Raw genomic sequence first — 25295 nt, 5'->3', positions numbered from 1 at the left:
AAATTCACTTATATAATAATATTTTTATTAATACTTTTATTTGTTTGTTGTTTATTACAGTAAATTATAGCTTTAATAAAACTTTATTACACCTATTGTTCACGGCTCCTCCTCGCCTTTTTCCATTCGACTCACCCGGGCGCCATGTTTTGAATCCTCGTCGTTGTGGCCGTGCGCTGCAATACGTGCGCGTTGAGCCGATTGTAGTTCTAATAGCCCGATGCTTTACCCAAATCAAGCCAGCACGAAGGGGCGAACCGTTTCAAGAAGCGACGCCACCAGCTGACTGCATAGTGTTCTCGTAAAGACGAAGCGCTTTCATTCAGAGCCGCCACTGAATGTTCTCAGGTAGGAAACGGCGTGTTGCATTTGAACGCGATGTCGCGAGCGCTTTAAAAGATGAGTAGGTGCGTGTATGCTTTTCACATTTCTCTTTGCTTTATTCAGCTAGAGTCATTGCTCATGTTTGGAAATGCTACATTTTCTTGGCTTCCGACCGCGTCTTCTGGCCGCTACATCGATGTCACCTGTCAATCTCTAGCTGATCTGTGTGGGACGCTGTTGAAGCGCGTTTTAGAACGTGGACCCTGGGTGACTAAAGGACAACACTCTGCTACTTATAACGTAATCACGATACGGTGTGTCGCCCGTCCAACAAAACGCTTTGCATCAGCCGGCAGGGTCCTCGGAGGCGTTGCCAAATCACCTCCCTACCCGGCTGGGTAGACTGATCAGTTGCAGTTGCGAAACGACACCAGCGAGGATTGCTGTACTGGATGGGAGCAGTCTGTCTTGATTTTCACCCAACCGGCCAAACCGCTTCCGCTCACTGACTAGCCAGCGTCACTATCAATAATTAACAGTGACGATGACCAGTCAGTGAGCGGAAGCGGTTTGGCCGGTTGGGTGAAAATCAAGACAGACTGCTCCCATCCAGTACAGTAATCCTCGCTGGTGTCGTTTTGCAACTACAACTGATCAGCCTGTCTTGATTTTACCTAACCGGAAAAACCGCTTCCTCTCACTGACTAGCCAGCGTCGGACATGGATCGCCGGGTAGGGGGGGTGATTTGGCAACGCCTCCGAGGACCTTGCCGCATCAGCCTTCTGCGAACCGTAGTCTAAAACAGCGTTCCACGATTGCCAACGCTGGTAGCGCGCTTTTCGGCCGCTGCCAGCCGACTGACGAAGCCGCATTCGAGCCTAAACTAACTTATCTTGGCCCGCAGCTGGTATTCCTTAAGGTGGTAACCAGTCTGGAATGATTTTTAGGCAGTTGCTTCTGAGTTCATCGAAGTGACTCAAAGGGATCTGCAGCAGATTAGTAATACACCTGTCACACGAGCACTATCAATCGTGATTGAAGTGAATCGCAAACGATTTTTCGAGCGTGCTAGATGTACTGCCTCTGCTACACGGCACGTTTCAGTCGCGATAATTTTCACCGGTTAGTTCGAACATATGTTTGCACGTATGGAGAAATTGCACTTAATAAATTGTTGCCACCCGTGGTGTGGTGTTTTGGGATCGAGTATTTGCACCAGCACCACCAGAGCTTTTCCTGGCACAGTAGTTTTCTTTTGCACCGTCAGGAGGCAGCCTGAATGTCAGAGTACGCATTACACACCGAGCACGCTCGCATGGAAAGCCGGTCCCACCACGGCCAGTCCGGATGTTCCAAAAAAGTGAGGCTGTCAGCAGGTGGGTCAGTCCACTTAGCTCCCCACTTGGTCTATGCAGGAAATACGCCGAGGGGGGACCTTTTCTAGACTTTGACGGTACTGCTCCCAACAACGCAGTCGTCGTTGGGTGTGCGAAGCTTGCTGCTCTTTTGTTTTTTCTGAGGCGCCCGTGAATGCCGGGTTGTCAGCTATTGTCGTCATTGCACTCGTGTACGCCAGATGGCGCTAACAATGTACTTGCGGCAGGCGTCTGGTAACTTCGCGCAGTCGTAGGTATACGTAGCTATGTAAATGTTACCGCATGCTTATTTGGGTCAAGTTATTTGACACAATTTGTGGCGTTAGTTTAAGTTGTCACCTTCTGTGCCATTATTGAGTGGGGATGAGAGTATCGCCGCTTTCGTTCGATCGCGCTTGAGAAACCAGGATTTAGTTCGAGCGGGATCAAGCTCGATGGCGATTGAAACTGCCGTATAGCAGCGCCCGATCCGGATTGACTCAATCGTGATTGAAAGGGCTCGTGTGACAGGGGTATTAAGTACTACTGCCAAGATTGAAACAAAAAAGTAATTTATAAAAGGGTTAAAGGGACACTGAAGTGAATCTGTCACGCTCCCGTTTTTGCTTGCACCGCGTAGACTGCCTCCAATTAACAGACTTTTCATCGGTTATCCAGTTGACAAGTCAATAATTATTTTATAAAGCTCAAAAGAAGAAAAACGACCATGCGCGGTCTGCGGCGGCCGCACCAACTAAATGCTGTGATGACGGGGGGAAGTGCACCGTGATTGGATGATGCCCACGATTAGCATTCAAACAAGTTTCGGTTCTGTAAAACACCATGCTTAACTCCCAACGTCATCTGATGGGCATCCTCGATATCTCAGTAATTGTCATACCGCATTTCTGTCATGTTGTCGGCTGTAAAATGCCTAAGATAAGCCTCCCAGGACGGCTTGGAATCGTAGCAATCAATAGCTGAGTCCTGCACAGTGGATGAACGCCCTCCGCTTCACCGCAGACGCTCAAATGCCTTGCGCTATTCCCCCATATTTGGAGCTTGCCTCACTCATGCCTGTATCGTAAAAAGCGTCGCACCAGGCCAAGGGTCTGCTGATTCTGGCCTGTGCCCACTGCCTGCAAGCAGTCAGTGTTTATGGCAACAGCACGCCAACGAGACAAGCGAGTTCGCAGAACTCGCTCGTGGAGCAGTGAACATTATGGCCCAAAAATGGTGAACTCAATATAGAAAACATCGGCCGAAAACGGAAAAAATCAGCTTACAAAAAAAAAAAAAACCCTCGGGGATTCGTACTTGCGACTTTCAAAATATCATAACTAGTGCTCGAGACCACTCGGCCACGGGCCAGCGCTGTCGACGATGGAAATATAAGGTATATAATGTATAACCAGTTTACACTATTATTTAGTTTTAGCGTTTTAAGCAGCTTAGGTGACTATTTTTTGTATAGCGCCCGTGCAGTAAGCGTCCTCCAAATTTCCACAATATCTTACGTCTAGCAATTGCATTTCTTAGACGGAAACGCATTCGCAGATACAAGTCGTGCTGCTGAGCGCTGTGCTTGTTCACCCAGTGCAAAAAAAGTGCTACCTGCACACTAGTTTTACGCTGTACGGTAAAAGTTCCAGTTGATTTTATTTCCTTAGTACCTATTTCGGCTTCATTGTCTTCTCCCATCTTCAAATGAACTTAGATTTTCCTACCAGTGTACCAGTCAGCGACGCTTGTGTGGAGCGACCTGGACTTGGAGCTTCATACAGTGTACAAACTAAAGAAACGCACATTCTTCCATTCACAAACGTGTCGTAGCTTAGTTTCAACTGAGCGAACGAATTGCGACAACCTGCCGGCAGACTAAAAGCTGTACCATAAACGCTGGGCTGACAAACTCTGTCGGAAGATTGGCAAGCCGTGCCGTAGCGCAGTCAAGCCAAGTCATCTCCTCCTCGCGTCACACGAAAATGCCACAGAAAATGGGCGAGGATGCAGAGAGGAGGACAGCATTTTCGAATGGATTTTTCTACTAAATATATTCGCGTAAACGCACTCAGAGTGGTCGAAACATGGCCTGTGGACTCCGGACTACAATTTGCGCTAGTAATCCCGCAGTGTTTACAAATCACTTCAGTGTCCCTTTAAGGTTGCCCCCTCTCCTTCGTTCTGGAAAAAAAAACTTTATTTTTATTTTATGTTTTTTTGAAGGGGAGGGGGGGACTGCCTATCTGGCTACGGTCCTCAAGATTGGAGATGCTGGCTGGGATATGGAGGCAATCACAATTAAAGGCCAACTGCACTTAAAATTTTGACCTTTTGAAAACACTATTTCCGTATAGTGTGCTGAAAAAGAAAGCGAGATGCAAAATACAGCAGCTGAAATACGCGCAGGGACGCTGCAAGCGGTCAGCAAAAATTGGCGATCTTTAAACCAAAATCGAGAAGGAGCAAGTCTGCGCGCAAGCTCTACGCGCGCACGGGGCAGCAAATGGGTGAAGCGTTCACAGCAGAGCTCAACCAGTTCTCCAAATGCGTGGCTGGTCAGAGGAAGGAGCCCCCGTCAGCTGGAACAGGCCGTCACAGGCGCGTCATGGCTGTTTACGCGATCCGACAGCAGGTGCAGCGTGGTCTGCGGTGGAGCTTTTTTAAACGCTTATGACTTATTAACGAGGCGCTCCACTCGTGTCCCAGCTGATTTGGTGGTACGTACTACACATCAAAAATAAATTTGGTCGAGGTGAAATTTAAGTGCAGTTGGCCTTTACTGTCCATCACGAGATAGCTAGGGGCCTCTCCTAAGTTTTTCTTACCTCTATGGTAGGAACGCTTGAGCTAATGCAGTGTGATGATGATGGTAATGGTGATGTGTTTCAACCGTCTTAAAGTCAGTCAAATGGGACCAACTGCGAAACTGGACCAACGTGCTCCAGAATGTCTGCAAAAGAATGGCTAATTCCAGTGTAGGAATGTGAAGACTTGCACAATGGACAGTGTAAGCTAACACTGTTTGTTAGTTGGCTATTAGTGTCGCACAGATTGCCGACCCACTCCTCCTCCTCCTTTTTAACCCCTGCCCGCTTCTTTCATTTTTCAGGATGTCGAGCAAGCCTAGGTCTCGCTACGAGACCTTGCCCTACCGGTGCCTTGCATGGCTCTGCACAAAGCTGGACATTTTCACAGTGAGTATAACCCTCTGGCGATGTCCACTCCCCTTATACTTCGAAGAGACACAAAAGAATTGATGAATCCCACACATAGCTGGGAAGCGACGTGAAGCGAAGCTTCAATTGCATGCCTTTCTAAATTCGTCTCTCACTAAGTGCGCTTTGGAGTATTTCTCTGCACTAACGAACTAGAAGCGCTGCCCTAACAAGGTCACTAGGCATTGTTCTGATCATTGCATGTCACAGTAGTGCTCCCCACCCTGCTTTGTTGTCTCCCATGGCGTCGCAAACATGGCCAGCACGCTGTTTAGATGCCAGTTCCAAGCAGTGTCTTCAATTTCACTTCGGCCGGTGACTGCGGTGATCGCTTCTGTCAACGCCGCGAATTGGTTCGTCCAGCGACTGAGGCACAGTCAGTGGCACTTCCATCGGCACCACGAAATTGTTCAGTCGGTAGCTGAAGCGGGGTCAGTGGTGGTTCTTTCAGTGCCACAAAACTGCGGGAGGCACTTGCTTGACCTTGGCTGAGCTTAAAGGTCAGAGGGATGCTACCAGGCATTTCCTGGGTTTGTACCTAGACTAATAAGCTTCACTTAAAAGGTTAATTGGGCTTGTTTCCTAGCACAATGCTCGCACTTTTTGTGGTTTTCTTGCTGTTCAGCAATGGAACAGGCTGTGTTTACTGAAAAATTGCCGAACAAACCAGTATTGCCGTGATGAACACTCCGTCTCCCGCCCGGAGAGCATTGCAAAAGTGGTGGGGTAGCACCTACTGTAATTCTGGCAGTGCTGGTTTCGCAGGCACTTTAGGGGGAATGGACCGAAGTCGCCTTTCATTGGATCCACAACAGAATGTGTCAACCTTAGTGAATCAACTGGACTCCAGTGTAATTCCAAAAGGATAGCATTGTTAACATCGCGTTCAGTGGCTTTGCGAAGATACAGCTAAACCTGTACAATTTCTCTTCCCTCCAGTAGATTTATGTCATTACTTGTGTTTCGTGATTTGCTTCGGTTTGGTTTACTAAAGGGAGATATCAAAATGCCATTAATTTTCTTGCCTCGGATAAATTTTGCAGCAAAAAAAAAAAAATGACCATTTTGGCAGTTTAGAGCCAAGTGATGTGTCCAATCGATATCTATCTAAACTAGCCTGTTTTCCGAAACAGCGCCTCTGATTCAAGGGTATAAGAAATTTAGAATGCATGAATACTGGTATTGCAACCCATACACTTTTAACCTACCACATTTTGTAACATCACAAAGCATAAAAAAAAATATTGGTGCAGCCTGTGTAGAAATATTTTTCTGAACCAAAAGAGAGAGAGATGGAGGCAGTACAGCAGTGATGTGTAAATATAAAATAAATGTGTCTGGCAACTTTTGCAGAGGAAGTGTTTCCAAAAAGCAATGAACTTCAGCTAGTAAACATATTCCAGCGGTTATCACTAGCATTGGTTTTTCGTAATGTACTTACTAACCCTAGTTTGCATTCTACTGGTTCTTCGGCTTTGTTGGCTTTGATAGATTCGTGCTCGGGAATGTAACAGCTGTCATTCCTGTTTGCCGGCAGAGTATATACAATAGCACAGTCCTTCAATGGTTTACTGGTCACGAAACTTCGGCGCTCGCTTCATATAGGGACCGCGCGCGCCACTACAGGCGCCACCGCCGCACGAAGGTCATCCAGCCACCGCGCGTGCGGCGTATTTGCCAGCTCTTGGCGTGCAAACACTCGCTGCTTTTGGTGCCTGCGCGCTGATTAAGTGTGTTTTTTTCGTAGTAGTTAGCGAGGAATAGTCCAGTAATTGTGTTTATCACCTGCCTTCAATGGGGTTTTATTTTTCGAAGCAAGTTACCGTAGACTTCGGCCGCGAACGGCAACGGCTTCTGTGTGCTCTGGCACAAGCGCTGCGCTGTCGTGTTTACGGATTTTTAAATCTATATTGCTTCTTTTCTTAAAGCAAAGTTGTAAATACCACACATACGGTAGCTGTGTAGTGACGGACTGCTGTGGGCCTATCTATAATACAATAAAAAACTGAAAGAAACCAAGTACGCGTCGTTCAGACTACGCTTAATGAATCCGTTGATTGCTCTGTAATGCACAGAACGCTAAAAGAGATAGCCCAATAGTATTGTCGTTTCGATGAGTGGGTACATACTTGAGAACATCTAAAAACGCTGCAGAAACGCGAAGGATCAAAACACGAAGAGATATATGTTACTCCATGTGTCTTTCTGCTTCCACGCTTTGCAATCCTCGCAAAAACAGGACGCGAAAAAAGAACAATGAAACTGATTTTATCACACGCAACAAAAAATTTCTATGTTACGAAGGCAGACAAAAGAGCGTGGTCCAGCGTACAAAAATTTATTTTTTCGCGCTGCGATGTGCAACACACGGAGGAAACAGAATATTGCCACGTAGCCAAGAACGACGCATAGCTTTTCTGAACGCAGCGAGCTAGCGATCTCCTGCACTACAAAAGACTAGAATGAAACACAAACGTCTAAGAAGCAGTCCGCAGTGTGACGTGAACAGATGAACGTCGATAAAGTGAGTTGCGCGGTGTTTGCTATGCATGCATTACTCTTGGAACGTTATTAATTTCAGATCCATGGAAATAGGATCGAGAACATTGTCGAAGAAACAAAAAAATCAAGTTAGCGACAAGGTACCCGCCGCGGTGGCTCAGTGGCTAAGGCGTTGTGCTGCTGAGCACGAGGTCGCGGGTTCGATTCCCGGCCGCGGCGGCCGCTTTTCTGATGGAGGCGAAAAGCAAAAACGCCCGTGTGTACGAGATCCCCAGGTGGTCAAAATTAATCCGGAGCCCTCCACTACGGCGCGCCTTATCGCCTGCGTTGCGTCGGCGCGTTAAACCCTACAATCAATCAAGTTAGCGACAAGGTGGCACCCTTTCCATATCAAACAATATTGCCCGATGGGACGTACGACAAAAAGAGCAAACGGGCGCTCCGGTTGAAACGCCAGATAAGAAACCGGAATCGGCCACGCGCGGTTACAAAACAAACAAAACGAACCCTAAGGGATAATTCGCGGAAATATGAAAAGTTAAAGCACAAGGATGTCCCAAAGCTTTTTTTACACGCGAGCCTGAGCGCAAGGTAATACAAGTTTGCAAACAGGTAATGAAGCACCGCTACAACCTGACTGATATGACAAAAATCCGGCTTTAAGTTAGCCTTGTACAATTCTAGGCCCACGATGCTCTCAAAAGGGTACATTGCTTTTTCCATTCTCACACACAGTGCATTTCCACACACTGTCGCACACTTATAATCGAAGCTGAAATCTCCCGTTGCTTGCCTTGGAATGACACCCCTCCATTTCTCACACAGCTGCCCGTCGCTCGGTCAACAGAACAAGGAAACATTTTCTGTGGTATCGTTGTTCAAAGAACGACGTCCCGGGACGCAACACATGTTCGGCATCGTCGTTGCACTACTTAAGTCGCATCACAAGAGCGCGATATGCACGTTACATTTTTTTCCCGCACAAAACAAACACAACTCGCCGCGGCTCCGCCGTTCGAGCCAGCGCAACGCCGCCTGAGGAGTGACCTCAGTGAGAGGGTGGCGCCACCACGCGGCGGCCAAATGCAGCATATGAAGCTCTCCCATTGAGTTACGGAGCAGTTTCGTGACCAGTAAAGCATTGAAGGACTCTGACAATAGCCATAGGCTGAAGTCCCCTCTGATTGGCTAAGTGTGCCAGCTTGTAGCGTTGTTGGGTGGGTCAAATATTCCGTGGAAATTCATTCTGCCGACTACCTCCAGTAAAAAGCGATTCAAATCTGTTTTTTTTTTTTTTTTGCTGCTTTTAGTACATGACAAATATTCTTTCATCTGTCTTGTTTGTAAATTTTGTGTAGTGCGTTTATTCTCACAATTATCATGTGATCAATGCAGAGGGCTTTTACTGGGTTGGGTTTGGTTCAGGATAGGCTGTTTTAGGTAGGTGGGCTGGGTGTGGTTAGGCTGCATTGGGTTAGGTCAAGTTACCTTTCCTCGAAAGCCTGCCGGGCTTTTGTGGAAACTGCCATGAAAAATTTTTTACGGTCATTCTCACGGCTGCTGGGAGAATAAACACTTCCTATTGGCTATACCTTCTCCTCCGTGGCAACAGTTCGTGAGGGTGGTTGAGTTAGGCTCGATCGGTTTGTTCTACAAACTTAGCAACGGGCTCTTTTGTCAGCGAAAAGAAAAAGAAGGGAGTGTAATCAAAATAGAGAAAAGCCAGCTTAAGTGCTCATTTCTACACCAGCAAGGCATCGTTTGTTGCGCAGAAAAAAGAAAGAAAGAGCTACAGAAGGTGCAGTCTTTCAGGGGCGGTATTCTCGTAATTGCCCGTTTTGAAAACGTCATTTTGTGTCCGTTTTATTGCAACGTACTTCCAGTTGTAGGCGGGCTTTGGGTTGACTTTTGCACAACTGTTCTTGTAAACACATTTTGAACAACTAAACCTATTTTAAACTGTCTTTTATGTGTTTATTGTTCCCCCAGCGAACCAACAACAAGGCGGCGAAAAATCGTCTGCTCTGAGAAGCCGCGGCTCATAGCTCCACCATGCTTGCATGGTGTCACATCCAGGTGTTCTCTTTTAGCCAATGACGGCTTGCTCAGAACGGTCATAAAACGGACAAAACACGAGGATACCGCCCCAGTTAACACACGAATTCGTGTCATTTAGCGTCGCCCTGTTATTGTTCCTTTTACATAACAAGTTTTGGTGTTATCTTGCTCCAATTTCAAATGGCGTTACTCATTGGTACAACTTGCTGAACTCGCTAAGTCTTTCAGATGCGCTACTGAAGCTTTTTTGCAACTCAAACCTCTGATTAGCTAGGATATTTTTTCTGGATTTCACTGCTTTTGAGTTTGGATTTTGTGACTCATTATGATTCATCTCCTCCTAATTTCTTGTCCTCAGATGCCGCAGATAGCGGAGTCCCCTCCTCTGGAGTCACCCGTGGTTCACTTTGGAGACATCGAGCAGCTGCAGTCAGTAGCATCCAGGAGGGAAGGGGTCAGGCTGAGGTGAGTGCAAGAGAGGTCAGAGGTCACACCAGGCAACAAGTAGCATGTGCTTTTGTACAGTGCTGTATACAGTCGATCCCCAATATATGAAACTCTAAGGGGATCGCAAATTAGTTCGATACATCGATAATTCGATATATAAAATATTTTCTTTTGCATAGGATTTCCAAGGGGATGTTTGGACTGTTCGATAAATGCAATAATTCGATATATGCGGGATTGACTGTATTGCGAAAAGGTGATGTGAAAAGACTGGCTAACACAAAACAGATGCGAGGCCGCATGTGCCTGTTTAATGTGTATCCGTCATTCTTTTCTTGTATTTTCGTGGGTTTCAGTCAACTTGTCAGCTCTCCGTCATAGCTAAGCATAGCAGCGGAGTAGGTTAGAGAATGTAAATTAAATAATCAACATAACTTGGTGGTTTACCAGGGTGATTGGGTGTGGTTATGGAAATGGGTGTACAACTGCCGCGAGGCGAGCCACATAAGTAAGTGAATAAGTATTTGTAAAGTGTAGACAGATCAGCCGATAGCAGAGTAGAGAACAGGAGAGTGGGGGAGCGCGTGAGACAGCTGCCTTCCCAATGGTGCCGACTTCGCCAGAGCGATGTCGAGTCGAAGCACACCGCGCCGCCTGCCTCTCTGCTTTCTCGGTGGGTCTCGTGACCCACACCAAAGCGCACGCGTGCTGTAGTTTGAAGTGGTCAGCCAGCGCAGGGCAGCAAAACAAAGCCAAAACAAGGCTCTGGAAATCTCAGACCTTGCTGATCAGTCCCATGGCAGGTGTTGGAGGAAGTAGTGACAATTGAAGTTGTAAATTATTTGTGAGTTCACGTATGAGGAATTCAAGCTCTGAAACGAATCGTTGCTACGAGTCACAATTTGATTTGAAATTTCACTGTCAATACATTTGTAGTTCTCACCTTCGAGCCTTAAAGCCATGCCTACCAGGTTCGCCGAAGGAGGGAGGGGGGGGGGGGGGGGGATGGAATATCTTACATGAATTTTTAATTTAGTTACAAAAGAGCAGGAGCTGAACTGTTTCGTCCTACTGACTACTAATAAGCTGCAGCACCACTGGTCAGTTGCTAAATCTTCAACATGGCTGATGCCACCCTCTTCAAGAAGTCGTGGGAATGCTGTCCGGCATAACAATGTTCGCTCCTGCGGCACTTCGACAAAATAACGTGACTTGGGGTTGTGTCAGACATAGATGCTCGAAACCAGGTGCACTTTTTCTTTACTACGCTGCAATGCCTCTCGCATCCAGTGTTTCTATGGTACTGAGCACTTCAACTTGCGCGCGTGGCTGGCTGTGCTTTCTAAGTGACTCGCTGATAACAATGTCAATTGGTGTAGGATTGGATTGGATTTTCAGGTAGCTCCGGTGCAGTGTGGCCGAGCTGGGAGAAAGGTTTGGCCAAACATGGGTTTGTATTCGGGAGATTTTTGTTTCGGTCTTGCAATCGTACAAAGCCATCAAAATTCGGGAATCTCCCGTACGATTGGGGAAACCGAGCAAATGGGCTTAAAGCAGACCCTTTGTCTGTAGCATGCCTTATAAAATTCAGTCACTTATGTTATCCCTAAGATGACTTGAAGCGGGAAGGCCTGAATGGAAAATCATTAAAAACAGGCACATGCAATGACTTGGAATACATTGGCGCATTTGGCAGCGCTATTTTTATGTCCACCATCGAAATATCTTTTACCAGCAGCTATTGTACTGGCAATCACACAGGTCAGCTTTGTCGGACACATTTTTGCACTTCAATTACTCAGCTTAATTAGCCATTTAATTAATCACCCTAATTGGCTGGGTTAGCCTAGTCACCCCCCATATTTTGCTTTAATTTGCTGGAGGTATCCAGGAGCCCCGGTTGAAGCACAAGGAGGAACTGTTTCAAGTGGGGCTGCTGGCTCAGGAGGAGCCTGGAGCCGCGCTTAAGCACAAGGTGTTCCATAGTTTGCATCAAGGAAGTTCAAGGTCCACTGAACAAGGAGACGTAATACTTACACCTCATAATAAGAAGCCGGTGTGTCTGCTTAGTGGTGCAGTGTGCTGGTTGCTGCAGTGAGTGCTTAGCCTGCAGGGACAGTGACCGCAGTGGTCGGTTGGTCTCTTCGTGCCCAGGTGCTACCGGAGCAGCTCCCAGTCGAGCAGGGGGAGTTGCGGCAGCCTGCGTCCCCTGAGCAGCCTGGCCATGTGTGCGTCGCCCGTGAGCACCAACCCGAGCAGTCGGTGCAGTCCCATCATGGAAGGGAGCGGCGAGAGCGACATCTCCCTCCTCAAGGAGGAAGTGGCCTCGCTCAGGAAGCAGGTCGAGGAACTGGTTGTCCTCCAGAAGGGTGAGAGGAGGCGCAGCATCCTTTTCATCACCATCATCATCGTCATCTACTCGCGTCCACTGCGGGGCGATGATAACAGTGAAGCCATTATTTATGGTAGAGCCTTTTAGACCATTAGAGGAAAGAGGGAGGGATGAAGGACTTCCCTACACTTTCAGCAGCTGCGCAAAATTTTCGCAACTCTCCACCAATTCCTATGCCTGCCTCTTACTTCTCGTCTGATGCCTTGATGCAGACGTTTTGTTAATCGGGGTTATTGTTGTTTTCTTCAACATTGCTGTGGCTTGGTCTTGTTTGAAGCTCACAAAAATTCAGTCCTATTAGGGAAGCCTTGCAAGGCTAGAGACACCTAAGAGAGGACATGACGGGCATTTTACTCTCTTGAGCTAATTGCACAGTGGTTAGTCGCCTGTTCAATTTCTCAAAAGGATGCCAGCGTCAGTGGAACTAGCTGCTTCTCAAATTTGCTCAAAAAAAGAGCGTTATGAAATTGGTGTCTGTTGTTACTGTTTAAGTTTGAGAGCTTACTAGCTATCCAGTTTTGATGAACAGAGGCGCAAGCCTCGCAGCTAAAGTGGTCACTATATTTCTGATGAGTGGCGTGATGGTTGTGTTGTTTCTGGAAAGAAAAAAGAAATCGGTGAAAGCAACTTTGTGATTGCTCGTGTCACGTTTACGGCTCGTATGTAAGGGTGATTCGGGGCCCTGGTGGTCTAGCTGTGGTGTCTATTTTAGCCCTTGGAGGTCCACTAAACGTACTCATCAGGGGTGAGACAGCTGCGCATATTGCGCAGTTCTGATACAAATGTGTTTTCCTGCGCCGAGCTGCTCCAAAAGCTTGAAATACGCAAACATTGCGCCAAACTGCTCCAAAACAGTCTGAGAGCCAAGGATTTTAACGGTCCCGTCAGTTTCGGTGGGGGAAAATGCTTACTGACGGCATAATTTTCCAGCACCCCAAAGGTGATGCCGTTTGTACAGGTTTAATCGATTGATCATTTAATAAAAAACCCGCATAATAAATTTTCCCCGAGATAGTTTTTTTGAAGGTCACAATGTCGGGTTGCACATGTTATATTCTGTGAGATTTTAAAGTCTTCCCATTCAAAACCATTGCAAAGTCCTATAGAAAAAATACTTGTGTACTGAGGCGACAAACTACTTGTCCAAGTTGATGAAAAAACGGCAATTTTCGGAGCTCCGTATCTCCGGAACGACATCACGGGGCGCCGCCATCTTGGTGTGGAGAAGCTTAGGAAACATGGCCGGCGAGCGAAGCAGTTGCTCGTGGTTCAGGCAGAGCACTCTTCGCCGATTTCTACCATGGTCTTGGTTATGAGGGTGGCTGGGTTTACACTTAGTCATTTGGTCTGTTGCGGGAAGTTGCGTGACTCGAAAGACGGGAGTTCATCAGAAACGTGGTGCCCGCGAATTCGCCGAGTTTCGGCCTTGAGTGTGAGGCGCGATGCGTGCTTGAAGTGAAATTTCGGACTTATTGCGGTGTTATAAAATGCTGAGTTATTGCTGCCTTTGACAGTGAGCTTGCAAGCGGCGGGAATGGAACGATCGACACTGCAGAAGTGGCGGCACAGGCTACATCGCCGCAAAATGTTCAAGCAGTGTGCGATAGCGGGACAGGTGATTATTACACGCTAGTAATAATAGTTCATCTATGTGAAGTGAAATTTAATGCCAAGAGGGAGGGGGCTAAATGTACCAACATTACTCAAATTACGATCGTAGTGGACGTGCACATTGAGGATTGAAATGGGAGGGCTGGTGGGGTGCGACGACTGTCACCTCGCTTTGCGCAACTTTTGCCGTGGTTCTGTGCGTAAAGCCCAGTCTGGGATTAGAATAAATAATAATTTCTGCATTCAAATGATAATAAAAATGCTTTGCAATTGCTTAGTTTTTCAATTTGATATTTCCAACGGCGCTCCACGCTATCTATGCATAGAGCCTCAGAATTTAAAAACGGTTTGTGAAAGGGTAGTGGAATAGAAAACAACTTTATTGAAATGCTGTTTCAGTGTTATATGTACGTTCAAAGCTGATTAAAAATTGCACTTTTCTTCCCGGAGTTGCCAAAAATGTGATTTTTTAGGCCCCTATAAGGTGACATAATAAATGTAGTTCTTCTGCTCCAAAATCGAGATTTCGCTGCTCCAAAAACTGCTCACAAATCTGATTAAGCCGTCTCACCCCTGACTCATTGTAAAGGAGTGAACAGAAATTGGAATTATATTTCGTTGTTTGCTGTAGAAGAAATTTTTCTCAACCGGACCCTGACTCTCCCTCTGAAACTATCGCTGTGTTTTTATCTGATGCAAATGGCATAGCGTGCGTATTACAAGAAAAAATTTGAAGTGCAGCATGTGGGACCATGGGCCTCAGCAGGGGGGTGCAGAAGGGGCATTTGCTGCCACTAGCCACGCCAGCACAATTGCCTCTCTCCCCATAATACAATGGGTTCCCCCTATTGAGACAAAATCCTACCGATGCTGATGTGTGTGACCCTAGCGAATTTTCGGTTAGACGTAGAATAATTGTTTTGTAGAGCAGTAAGACAACCTGACAAACAGATAAAAAAAGCGGTCTCTCTCTCTTTCTCCTTCTCTCTATCCTTCTCTCGTCCTCCCTGGGCCCATTGTGGCTTTGCCACTTTTGCTAGTTCCGTCTACCGGACGTCTCGAGTGAACAGAAGTTATTGCACTTTTTCAGATGCAGACACGCGCAAGAGCAACACTGTGGTGTACGTCACTGCGGGGGGTATCCCGCCACCCCCTCCACCGCCTCCTCCTCCCCCTCCTCCACCACCGCCCAAGTTGGCCCAGCCAATCAAGAAGGCTGCCCCCAAGGTACGACTTTTTGATTATTTTCTTTCTTTCGCTCTGCCTTTTTCGCAGAGCCGACAGAGATTGGGCTGCAGTGAAAGCTCGTTCCAAAAGACACTGTTAGAAAAAAGAGACACACTTGGTTATAAGGGACATTTGAATGAAAACAGTTTGGCTGGTTTTCCTATGTTCGCCATGTCAGCAACTTCACATACAAGAGACGTGTTTCTTGTATCGAGGTTTTACTCTAATCACGATTGAACATGATTCACACACCATTGCAGTGACTAGCTGAGTCGCAAATGTAGTTGGGCTGTTTTTGCGCCATAAGAAAAAGTGGCAGTGTCTTGTGGGATTTGACTCCTGGTTCTCTCTCTCTCTCTCTCTCTCTCTCTCTCTCTCTCTCTCTCTCTCTTTGCCTATCATGGCTTAGTTCAAGGGACACTAAAGGAATATCAACGTTAAGCTGCGAGGACATCTTAGTGCTTACACTGTCCATAAAGTGCCCCAACAATGTTGTTTGTCTGTTTGTTTGCCCCCCAGGATCCAGCGGCCAAGAAGCAGGCGACGGCACACGAGGCGCTGCTCGCCGAAGTGCTCAAGGGGCTCGGCTCGGTCAAGCTAAAGAAGGTCGAAAAGTAAGCATGCTGCTTGTGCTGCTGCTAATTGGGGCAGGATAGTTAAGTCAACAAACAAAAGGGGGCTGTCACATGTCACTTGAGGGGAGCGCTCCTAATGGGGCTACCCTCCAAACATAATAACGTTGTCACCGGGAGTAGCCATGGATCTGTCTACCCCGAGATTATGTCTGTGGAGTATTGCTACTATTTATGCCAACACGGCTGAACCTGAACACTGCCTGCATCGGTTAACGTTAATCAACACATTCCCAGTGCTTGCGGTGTGACCAAGCCAGTCTAATGTTTGTTTTTCTTGATCTTTTTTAGTCGGAACCAACTTTAGTTCACCGCGACTTTTTTTTTTTTTTTTTTTTGCCTGTGTATTACTATTGTTTTACATATGAGCAACTTTCGTCTAGCTGCATGCATACAAAATAATGTTTGTGTTTTATTGTTTTTGTTTTTTTGTCAGTCTTTGCTGGTGTTTGCATTTTCTCAGTTTTTTATGTGAAGCCTGAGTATGTCAGAAGCTGCAAATGGGAACCATGGTAGCTTCGAACAAGGGCACATGTCTAAATCTGTCTAAGTGGCTCGGCCATCTTCTTTTTGTATTATACACACGGCGCTAAGGTTGATACAGAAATGCTTTGCGGCCCGGACAAACCTGTAACGCTGTTTCTGCAATGGCCCACTCGCGGTGAAAAATAACCGTTCACCACACCACGCAACTTGCCAGCTGGACCATCCGCAAGCGCTTCAAGAAGCACCCAGATTGTGGTTTGCTCCCCAGAAAAAACAGTCTAGTTCATTCAAAAGATTGCCTTATTTAGAAAATGCTGACACCGCTCTAAATGCAAACTTCATTCAAACAAGCTACCATATAATGAGAAAAAATAGGCATGCGAAACCCTGGCTACTTTTCTGCACTGAACTTATGACGAATTATGGGCAGCTCGTTGCCATTGGCTGAGACCAACGAAATACAACGCAAAGTAAACAGGGATTATAAGCTTGTAAAACGAGCTATTTGCGCTTAATTTTAGTGCACATTCTTTTTATAGCAGTAGGAATGGTTGGGTGAACAACAAAAGTTACCAACAAACACATAAGCATTGAAGCACCAATGTAAATAGCGTGCACTACGCTGGATGAAGCTGCACAGCCATCGGGCGCGTTGGGCTGGAGTGCTGACTCTGACCCAGAAAAAATCGTTTGCGCAGGCCAATAATGTCCCCGCACCGCCGGCCGCCCAGCTTTCACTTTGCTCTCCTCCACGGTCTCACTCCTCGTCTTTGTGGCTTTGTACATTTCTGTCCCCTTCCCTTATTTGCTCTCCCCAGAGGGCATTTTTTCTTTCTCCGAGCTCAGGGTATCCCAGAATAAAGAAGCCCCCTCCCCGGGCGGGTGCCCTAACATCTGCACCAGCTTGACAAATAGATTTATTCATCATCATCATCCGCGACGTCTGTCTTCTAACATGTCAAACTATGCACGCTGCCGAGACGCGCGGAATCTAAATCACGGGGCGCTGCCGCAATGAGACACACCGCACATCGCACACTGCCACGTATGTGACGTTCGCTTATTCTTTTTCAGGGAACTTTTAGTCATAAATATTCAAGGCGAACTGAAAAACATCGATCTAACCCAGCAGATCTAAGATTCAATTGTATGACGACGATTTTTTGGGGGGGGAAAAAAACAATAAATATCGCACACTACAACATTCACTCTAGGCTGATTCGGCTTGCGGTAAAGCGATGAAGCGTGAAAATCGCCCTTTTTTTGCTCGCCCACTATCTTGCCGTGTGCTTAATGATTTATGCTTCTTCTGCATGCACACAAACAACGTTAACGAGGGTCGTCTGCAGTCTATGCGCCTCGAGCGCAGCCTGTAGGGGCGCCACTGAAATCCCCCTAGCGACCCGTTTCGAAAGCAGCCGCGGGAGTCTCCGGCCCGCTCCACCTGTCGGCGTTGTTTTGGGGCTCGTTCAAGGCTGCGATTTACCGTTTGTACGCATTCGAAATGCAGAATAATGTGGAGCAGGCACTCTGTTTGCAAGCGTGGTGTGTTTACGAGGGTATAAACGTTTGACGCGACCTTAGTGGGGTACCGTATAATGCGGAATATAGGTCGAGATTTCTTACAGAAAAATTTGCCGGAAAGTCACCCCTCGACCTATATTGCAGTCACTGGCAGTTGTCATCTGGCGACCGGGCAGCCCCTCGAGCCCATCCAAACACCAAAGGCACCATCGCCACCACCATCAATCGGACGCGACGCCATCTTTGTTTTGTTGCTTCTCTCGCTGTCGGCGAATGTGTGCATGCTATTTCCTTCTTGCTCAAAATGAGTTTAGGCCAGTTCACAGCAGCGTTTTAAAGAAAAGGTGGGGATTTTCCCAAGCCCACGATGTGTCCGCCTTGCGCCAGTTCGGTATCGCCAAAAGAAGTGTGTCTAGCGGCGTTAGCTGAAGGGGCAGCTCTCGGTATGCAACGCTCGGAAGGCCTCATTTCATGGGCACTGCTCTGTGCACCTGTGCTGCTGTACAAAGGGGCAAATTTTACCCGCTAGCGTCGTGCGATGTCTCTACGAATGGATACCCCAAGATGTTTGCTGACCGCCTGCACAGACTGGCTGTCGCTCCGGTCAGCACACGAGTGTCCCCTGCTTTGCGCTCGCTTCACGATGACATGTTCTTGCGAGTGTTTAAGAAGTGCTGCATAAGCAATTCCCTGGACTGCACCCAGGGCGACCTGCTGTGTGGCCGACAGCGAGCCAGAAGCAGTCGTCCGACGATACTTCAGACAGTTTTAAATGAGTAATCTGAGACGAACAAGTATAGTCTCAATAAAACAATGATTGGTACCTAATTATTTTTTTAATTTTTGGGCTACAAGGTAAGGGGGTCGACCTATATTCCGCCTCGACCTATATTCCGCATTATACGGTACATTCGGTTCGGGTTAGCGCCAGGTGTGTGTCACAGGCCGGCGTCCCGAAGCTGGCCTGTGACCAATTCTCTTATTTTGCCACTCACCAGGGTTGATAGTATTGGAAAATAACAGTTGGAAAAAATTCGTGGTATTGGAAGATTACAGTTTTATGACCAACACTGGTTTGTGTACTGTTTCGCCGAAAGTGGCTAATTATCTCTAATTATCTTGGGAACTAGTCGACTTACCCAAGAAATAATGCCATGTTTGAAATCAGGGGTGGAAAAGCAGCAAGTCTCCCAAGTTTCACACAGTTTACTTCACAACTAAAGGGAGCTGTTTCAAGAGCCATATCCCCCTTAACTGGTACAAAAGTCAACCAGATACAGATTTGGTGCGAAGCAGAGCATGTGCGGACAGCTGTTCTTGCGCGGTACTGTCCCGCCATCTATGAGGGCAACAAGGCAACAAACGGTATTTCGCCGTTCGAAGTAGCCATAGTTACATACTAACATTTGTTTTATAACTTCCCTGAATATGTCCTCACAGATTTCGCAAAAGACAATGCAGCGGGAGGATTCAAATTTCAGCTTAAATTGTTTAATTTCTCAGTGAATAAAGCATCATTTGCTCCCAGATGAGTGCTGGGGGCACTATAAAACACTAAAACTTTCGAATAAAACAAACTTGTATTTTGTCTGCATGGCCCCTTTAAGGGCACACTGGTCTTAAACCAAAATAGTTTATTTTTACAGTTGTGATGGTGAAAACTGGGTGGCACGTGAAGTTTTTCGTTCTGCTTCTAGTTATAAAATTTATTTTTGTGTAAAATGACTATATTCTAATTTATTCGATTTTTACATTTAAGGTTCTTCAAATCCTTCTGAGCTTATACTTTGCTTTCGTTCACTGTCATTTAACCTACTGTATAACATCCTGGGGTAGCTCTTACGCCACCCATTTGTCAACTCTCGTTACATTACAGAAACAAGCTATTCGCGTCATCAACTCTGCACCCCGTCGATCTTCTTCCTTTCCACTATTTTAACAACTTCGGGTTTTGCCTCTAACTCAAATTTATCGGTACAGCCTCGGTATCTTATTTTTCAAAATTCTTAATCGCAAACTCGTATTAGAGGTTTTCCCGGTTCGCATGATTACTAATACGAATAACACGCGTTTTTCGAGTCAAAACAATTTCTTGCTTCCTAAGATTCGAACTAATTATGGTAAGCATACAATACTGTTTTCGGCTATATCTTTTTGGAATTCTTTACCCAGCTATATTAAAACAAATTCTTTCTATAAGTTCAAAACTGTACTTAGGAACTACATACCTGCTTGACATTTAAATTTCTTGTGGTATATTAATGTTCCATTTTTTATTGTATCTCGTTGTTTATATTTTGCTTGAAATCTACTACTTATTATAACTGTATCTAAAGTTCTATTTAGTTTTATATTTTGTCGCTGAAAACATAGTTATGTATTGTTCAATAGTTCTGTATAGTTTTATAGTTTGGCTTTGTATATGTAGTTCTTTATGGTTCAATAGTTCTGTATACCTTTTTATTTTTTTTTTTTAACGTCGCTCGTAATATTTTGTGTATCGTCATTGGAGGTCCCACGTACGGCTTCGGTCTTGGGACCTCCGTCTGTATTACAACCCATATGTAAATATGTATACATCCCTGAAAAAATGTTCGGGCCTGGAAGGCAAAACCAGTTTTTCTGGTTCCCACCTTTAAGGCCCAAGCTTCTCAAACGGTCAAAACTTCTGCTACAGACGAGATAGAATGATGCTGTTAGTCATATTGCACACCTTGGTTTGTGCGCAGTTCACTGGTACCTTGTTCAGCTGCATCCCTCCAGCAGTTCTTTTGCGAAGGCTGTCAAAAAATCAAACATAAAAGTCCGAATAAATTTGAATATAGTCGTTTTACACAAGATTTATATCTACAATCAGAATGAAAAACTACATGTCCCCCAATTGTTATCATTATAATAGTTTTTGATCAAAAAACCCATGTGCCCCCTTTAACTAACGCCATAGTTCTTCAAAAACCCCTTTCTCGCACGTACGTTGTCCTGCAGGTCTCCGAGTGGCACTCCGTTGCGCAAGAATGACGCAGAGGAGGAACCGCCTCCGTCGACGGATCCCGGCGGCCTGCTGGCCAACGCTCTGAAGAAGCGCTTTGTGCACATTCACCCAAGCGAGAGCTCGGACGAGTCCGCGGCCGAGAACTGGAGCCCCTCTTCCCCCGAGGCCCTGAGGCTCAAGCGACGGCCTGGTGGTGTGGGTGCCCTTTCAATTCCCCCTCCCACAGCACTTGCCATCATGTGCTGCCTGGGCGTAGCGCAGGGTGTTCAAATATCTGGCTCACTCTGAGCTCTTAGGGTTCACCAAAGCGAGTTACCTTTCCAGCAGCCGTAACCGGTCAAAGCAGTGAGCTGGGCTTGTTGGTTTACACTAGCGTCACTGAATAAAGGCTTGTAGAGTATCGGCACTCTTTTCTCTCAGTGTTATGTGCCGCCAAGATTTTCGTTGGTCGGTCAGCACCACGTGATATTTGTTTACGTATGGGCGCAGCCATTTTGTTTCTGGACGCCTCTCTCTCTCTCTCTGCTGCGTGGACGCTTGAGCGGCCGGTCGCACTCTGCCCGTCACAGCCGGCGGCGGTTTCGTTGGCAGAGATGGCAACACTGCAAGCCAGAAACAAAATGGCCCCCAGTCGCTTCTGGGTGCACGAAGTGGCGGTACTCTTAAGCGTAGCTTATTTAGTGACGCTAGTTTACACTCAGTAGGGTCAGGAATTGGGCTGGTCGGTTTTGCATTATTGTAGACCGCGTTTTGGGGGTTGAGGGGTACATGCCAAGTACAGAGGACACACGAGCAAAGTGGACAGCACAGGCACTCATGCTGTCCACTTCGTTTGTGTGTCCTATTGTGTGTACCTTGTAGCCCAAAGCACAGTACAATAAAGGTTTACTCTCAGCTTGAAAAGGTGTAACAACACAGGCAGGTTAAGGAAGACAGTGTTCTTGGAATGTTTGTTGCGCCATCTGCCTTCAAGAGTCGTAAAAGCACTCTCATTTGCTTTTTCTTTAAACTGTCCACGCTTTTGTGCCTTCTCAACGCGGTGAGTCGTAACCGAGTATGACTGCCAGCTGTCTGAAATCGGAGCTGGGTTGACTGCTTTGCACCAAGCTGCTAGTCTGACCAGGAAACTACAAGGCAGGGGTCAAAAATTTGTCTGCTGCCAGAACCGTGCAATGGTGACCTGTGATAGTAGCGTTATGCACTTGAAGCGCCACTGCCGTGTACATTGCAACTTCGTGACTTTGCCTTCACCTGTGAGGTTTAAAAGGACAAGGAAGACAATTACGCCTTTGTATTTGAAAGGAGTAGACTTCGAGCTCACTGAACTGCACTCCAGCCCCACCAAAAAGGATAACAATAACAAACGTTGACAAATTTGCAAATTTCCCACTGTACATCAGCGGTGGTGTCATTGGTAAGCTATTAAAACAGTAATCAGTGGTTGACTCCAATTGTTTCATCCAAACGGCATGATTGAATGGAACCAGACACCATATCAGTCACGCAAACATGTTTTTGGGCAGTAGCTTTTGTCAAGTGACCACAAATCGCACAAACCGATCCCTGCAACGTCACGAAGGCTATGTGATGCGTTGTCACTCTATCATGTTTTTTTTTCTTTATATCTATCCTAACTGCTCCAAAATTTGCTTTAATACGTTGCGATCGTTACTCTGCCGTGGCAGCCTGCCTAATGAACCAAATTTGTATTTTGTCTTCATGTTACCTTTAAAAGATGTGCCCTTGCTATGTTTCTCCCAGTTTGGGAGTCCTGTGGACGGATGGGACACTAGAAATCACATAATGCGCCCTCCTGAGCGGTGCATGGAGTGGAACTCGAAACAACTCTTAAAACGATGCACACCATGTGATGTGTGTAGTCTCCCACCCACCCACGGGACTCTGAAACCTGTGGGAAACTCGCATTTTCACGCCAGTATCAAGCATTTCGAAATGACGGCCATTGTTGTAGCGAAGCCGGTCCCAGATATGCACTATAGCAGCCCAGGCAGTCTGGACTAGTCCAATGTTCCCCCAGTGTTCCAAAGCCCAAGTTCTTCGTTACATTTGCGCAGGTATCCGAAAGCAGAAGACTGGCCAGCCGTCGTAACCTGGAGATGTCTGCCGTGCTCTCGCCCATGCAGGAAGTGTGCTCATGACATCGACAGAGACTTCCTCTGAGCACCCCGGCGAAGATGCCGTCCCCTTCCCCTGAATTTTTTTTTTTTCGGACTGAAGTCTGCGCAACTCACTCGCATTTGGAAAGTGCTGACGATATGCCAAGGCCACAAGAACCTGAGGTCATGACCCTTAGAAGATCGGGTTTCGAGAGTTCATGGTTATGCTTTGTCTACCCGACCTCCCTGGAAAAAAAAAAGCGGGAAAGAAACTTTGTGCAGTACGGGGTAGACAAAACCTGAGCGGTTTCACAGGTCCATAAAGGGCCGTTTTGCAAGAAGCTTGTGTAGTCTGTACACAAGCAGCTCTGTGGTTAATTGCTAAGGGGGAGTGAATAAAGTGGCACTTACTTAAAGCCTCGCATCCCTGGAGCCACTCCGCGCATTAACAGCCACAAGTGGTATTCCTGTGCTCGGATGATAAAAGCGTCCACCCCACAAACCCCCCTCGTTTTTTTTTTTAGCTCTTTTATTGTCTTCGGAGCTTTCCATTTGTTTTTGTCTTTTTAGCCCGTATGTTCGGCCATCAAAATGTACATAATTTTTGCCGCCGTGCGGAGTTTTAGTTTATTCTAGAGATATTTACCAGTTAACTGCCGCATTTGTTTTTATAAAAACGCCTTCAGTTTTTTATTGCCTTAGGCAAAATTTTAGTTGACTTTTTTTAACGTTTAGCGTATTGACGGGCTGTCAACATTTTATTTAACGCCTTCACAATTTTTTTAATAAAAAGAGTGCATAGGTCCCACCCCTACGACTCCTGAATTTCGAACAACCCGCGCTTTTATTTGCTTGCGTCGGTGGCCGAATGCTGGCGTGTACTTTTTGTGCAGCCGTTTATTACCCTTCCTTTGGCGTAAATTTTAATAAATTTGGAATAAAAGATGTTCATCGCTTGCCTGTGTCAATGTTCCTTATTGCTCTTGAGGTACAACTCACGCGGATGAGCCTCTTCGTCGTATCAATTTTAAACGTTCCCTCGGTCACCGCGGACGCATCTCTGCGTTTTCGTTTATAGATTGCAGCAGCATTGATCTAAAATGTTAACCTCGCCTTGTATGTTGCTTATTAGCTTGACATAAATCCAGCAACTCTATTCAACTCGAGGTAGCTGAGCTGTATGGTTTCCCTGCAGGAGTGGGGTATATAAGCGGGAGCTTCCGTGCTCGGTGCGTGTTAGGTCCGGATCCCATGAGTTGCCCCCAGTAATGTTCAGTTGTCAGTAAATAGGAAACTATTGATTCATGACTCGATGGGAGTATTCGACCTTACATTTTTTGCAATTTTTATGTATGCTTGTTTTCTTTTTTGTGTGTGCGCGAGTTGTGTCATAAAAACAGGCAAGTTACGTTCGATGCGTTGGAATTATTTAGCAGTGTGCGTTGTGTTCCCAAAGACATTTCCTATTTGTTTCCCATGGGTGGATTGGTCGTTTGACGCTCAGCGCCTTGGGAGTTACCCCCAATAATGTACAGTTGTCAGTAAATAGGAAACTGTTGACTCAATGGCAGTATTCGACCTTACATTTTTTGCAATTTTTATATATAATTGCGTGACAACGCTTGTTTTTTGCATTTATGTGAGTTCTGTCAAAACCAGCCAAGAATTATGTTCGACGCGTTGGGATTATTTGGAAATGATGACCTGCGCATGCTGCCTATGACATTTCCTATTTGTTTCCCATGGGTAGATTGGTCATATGACGCTCAGCGCCTCGGGAGCACTGGTTGATCTAAAAATTTGCAGTGATGTCAGTTGGAAAGGTCGTGTTCAGTTGCCTGACGCCTTCTCTCTCTCTCTCTCTCTCTCTCTCTCTCTCTCTCTCTCTCTCTCTATATATATATATATATATATATATATATATATATATATATATATATATATATATATATATATATATATATATATATATATATATATATATATATATTGCCTGCTCAAATCAGCTCTTTATTGTATTTTTGTATTTGCATAGAACGTCTGGTGGAAGCAGTTATGGGCTGCTTGTAGCTGCTCTGAGCAGGCAAAAAAAAAAAAAAAGGACACCTACTAATTAGCGCCAAGTTGTCACCTCACGCCTGTTCTCTGCTTGCTTACTGTTAGTTCGTTTCCACCTCACGCCGGTTCTCTGCTTGCTTACTGTTAGTTCGTTTCTGCATCTCGTTAACCCTGTTGGGCTGCTGCGTACGATGTTTCATTAGAGCGAACGAGAAAATATTAGCGCTTAGCGCAAAGGATTTTTTTAATATTTGTATGGTAAGACCGAAAAAAAAAGTCAGGTCTCACCGAGATTTGAACTCGGATCGCTGGATTCAGAGTCCAGAGTGCTAACCATTACACCATGAGACC

The 25295-nt window shown here is 46.1% G+C and overlaps 1 protein-coding gene and 1 non-coding gene across 2 annotated transcripts; one reads left to right on the top strand and one right to left on the bottom strand.

The window, feature by feature from the left end:
* The first annotated feature begins 133 nt into the window (after positions 1-133).
* Positions 134-24224, top strand: LOC144158735 (uncharacterized). The gene is made up of 8 exons (XM_077689821.1): positions 134-348; positions 4793-4877; positions 9817-9923; positions 12060-12274; positions 14999-15135; positions 15655-15749; positions 20763-20964; positions 22845-24224. The coding sequence occupies exons 2-8, from the start codon at positions 4794-4796 to the stop codon at positions 22926-22928; spliced, it is 924 nt and encodes a 307-aa protein (XP_077545947.1). The 5' UTR covers positions 134-348; position 4793; the 3' UTR covers positions 22929-24224.
* Positions 24225-25223: 999 nt separating this feature from the next.
* Trnaq-cug (transfer RNA glutamine (anticodon CUG)) lies at positions 25224-25295 on the bottom strand. The gene has a single exon. It is a non-coding gene; the product is annotated as a tRNA-Gln (tRNA).

Source organism: Haemaphysalis longicornis, unplaced genomic scaffold (genome assembly GCF_048455015.1).
Source record: "Haemaphysalis longicornis isolate Haplotype H1 unplaced genomic scaffold, Haemaphysalis longicornis Haplotype H1 scaffold_10, whole genome shotgun sequence".
In the NCBI taxonomy this organism is placed as follows: Eukaryota; Metazoa; Arthropoda; class Arachnida; order Ixodida; family Ixodidae; genus Haemaphysalis; species Haemaphysalis longicornis.
The sequence above is the reverse complement of the archived record's forward strand: the minus strand, read 5'-3'. Positions and strand labels throughout refer to the sequence as shown.

What these genes read in the sequence shown, in the direction of transcription:
- LOC144158735 (XM_077689821.1), top strand. Translation starts at nt 4,794, where the DNA reads ATGTCGAGCAAGCCTAGGTCTCGCTACGAGACCTTGCCCTACCGGTGC. An exon ending in CAAAGCTGGACATTTTCACA is followed by an intron (nt 4,878 to 9,816) that starts GTGAGTATAACC and finishes TCTTGTCCTCAG; the next exon opens with ATGCCGCAGATAGCGGAGTC. An exon ending in TCAAGAAGGCTGCCCCCAAG is followed by an intron (nt 15,136 to 15,654) that starts GTACGACTTTTT and finishes TTTGCCCCCCAG; the next exon opens with GATCCAGCGGCCAAGAAGCA.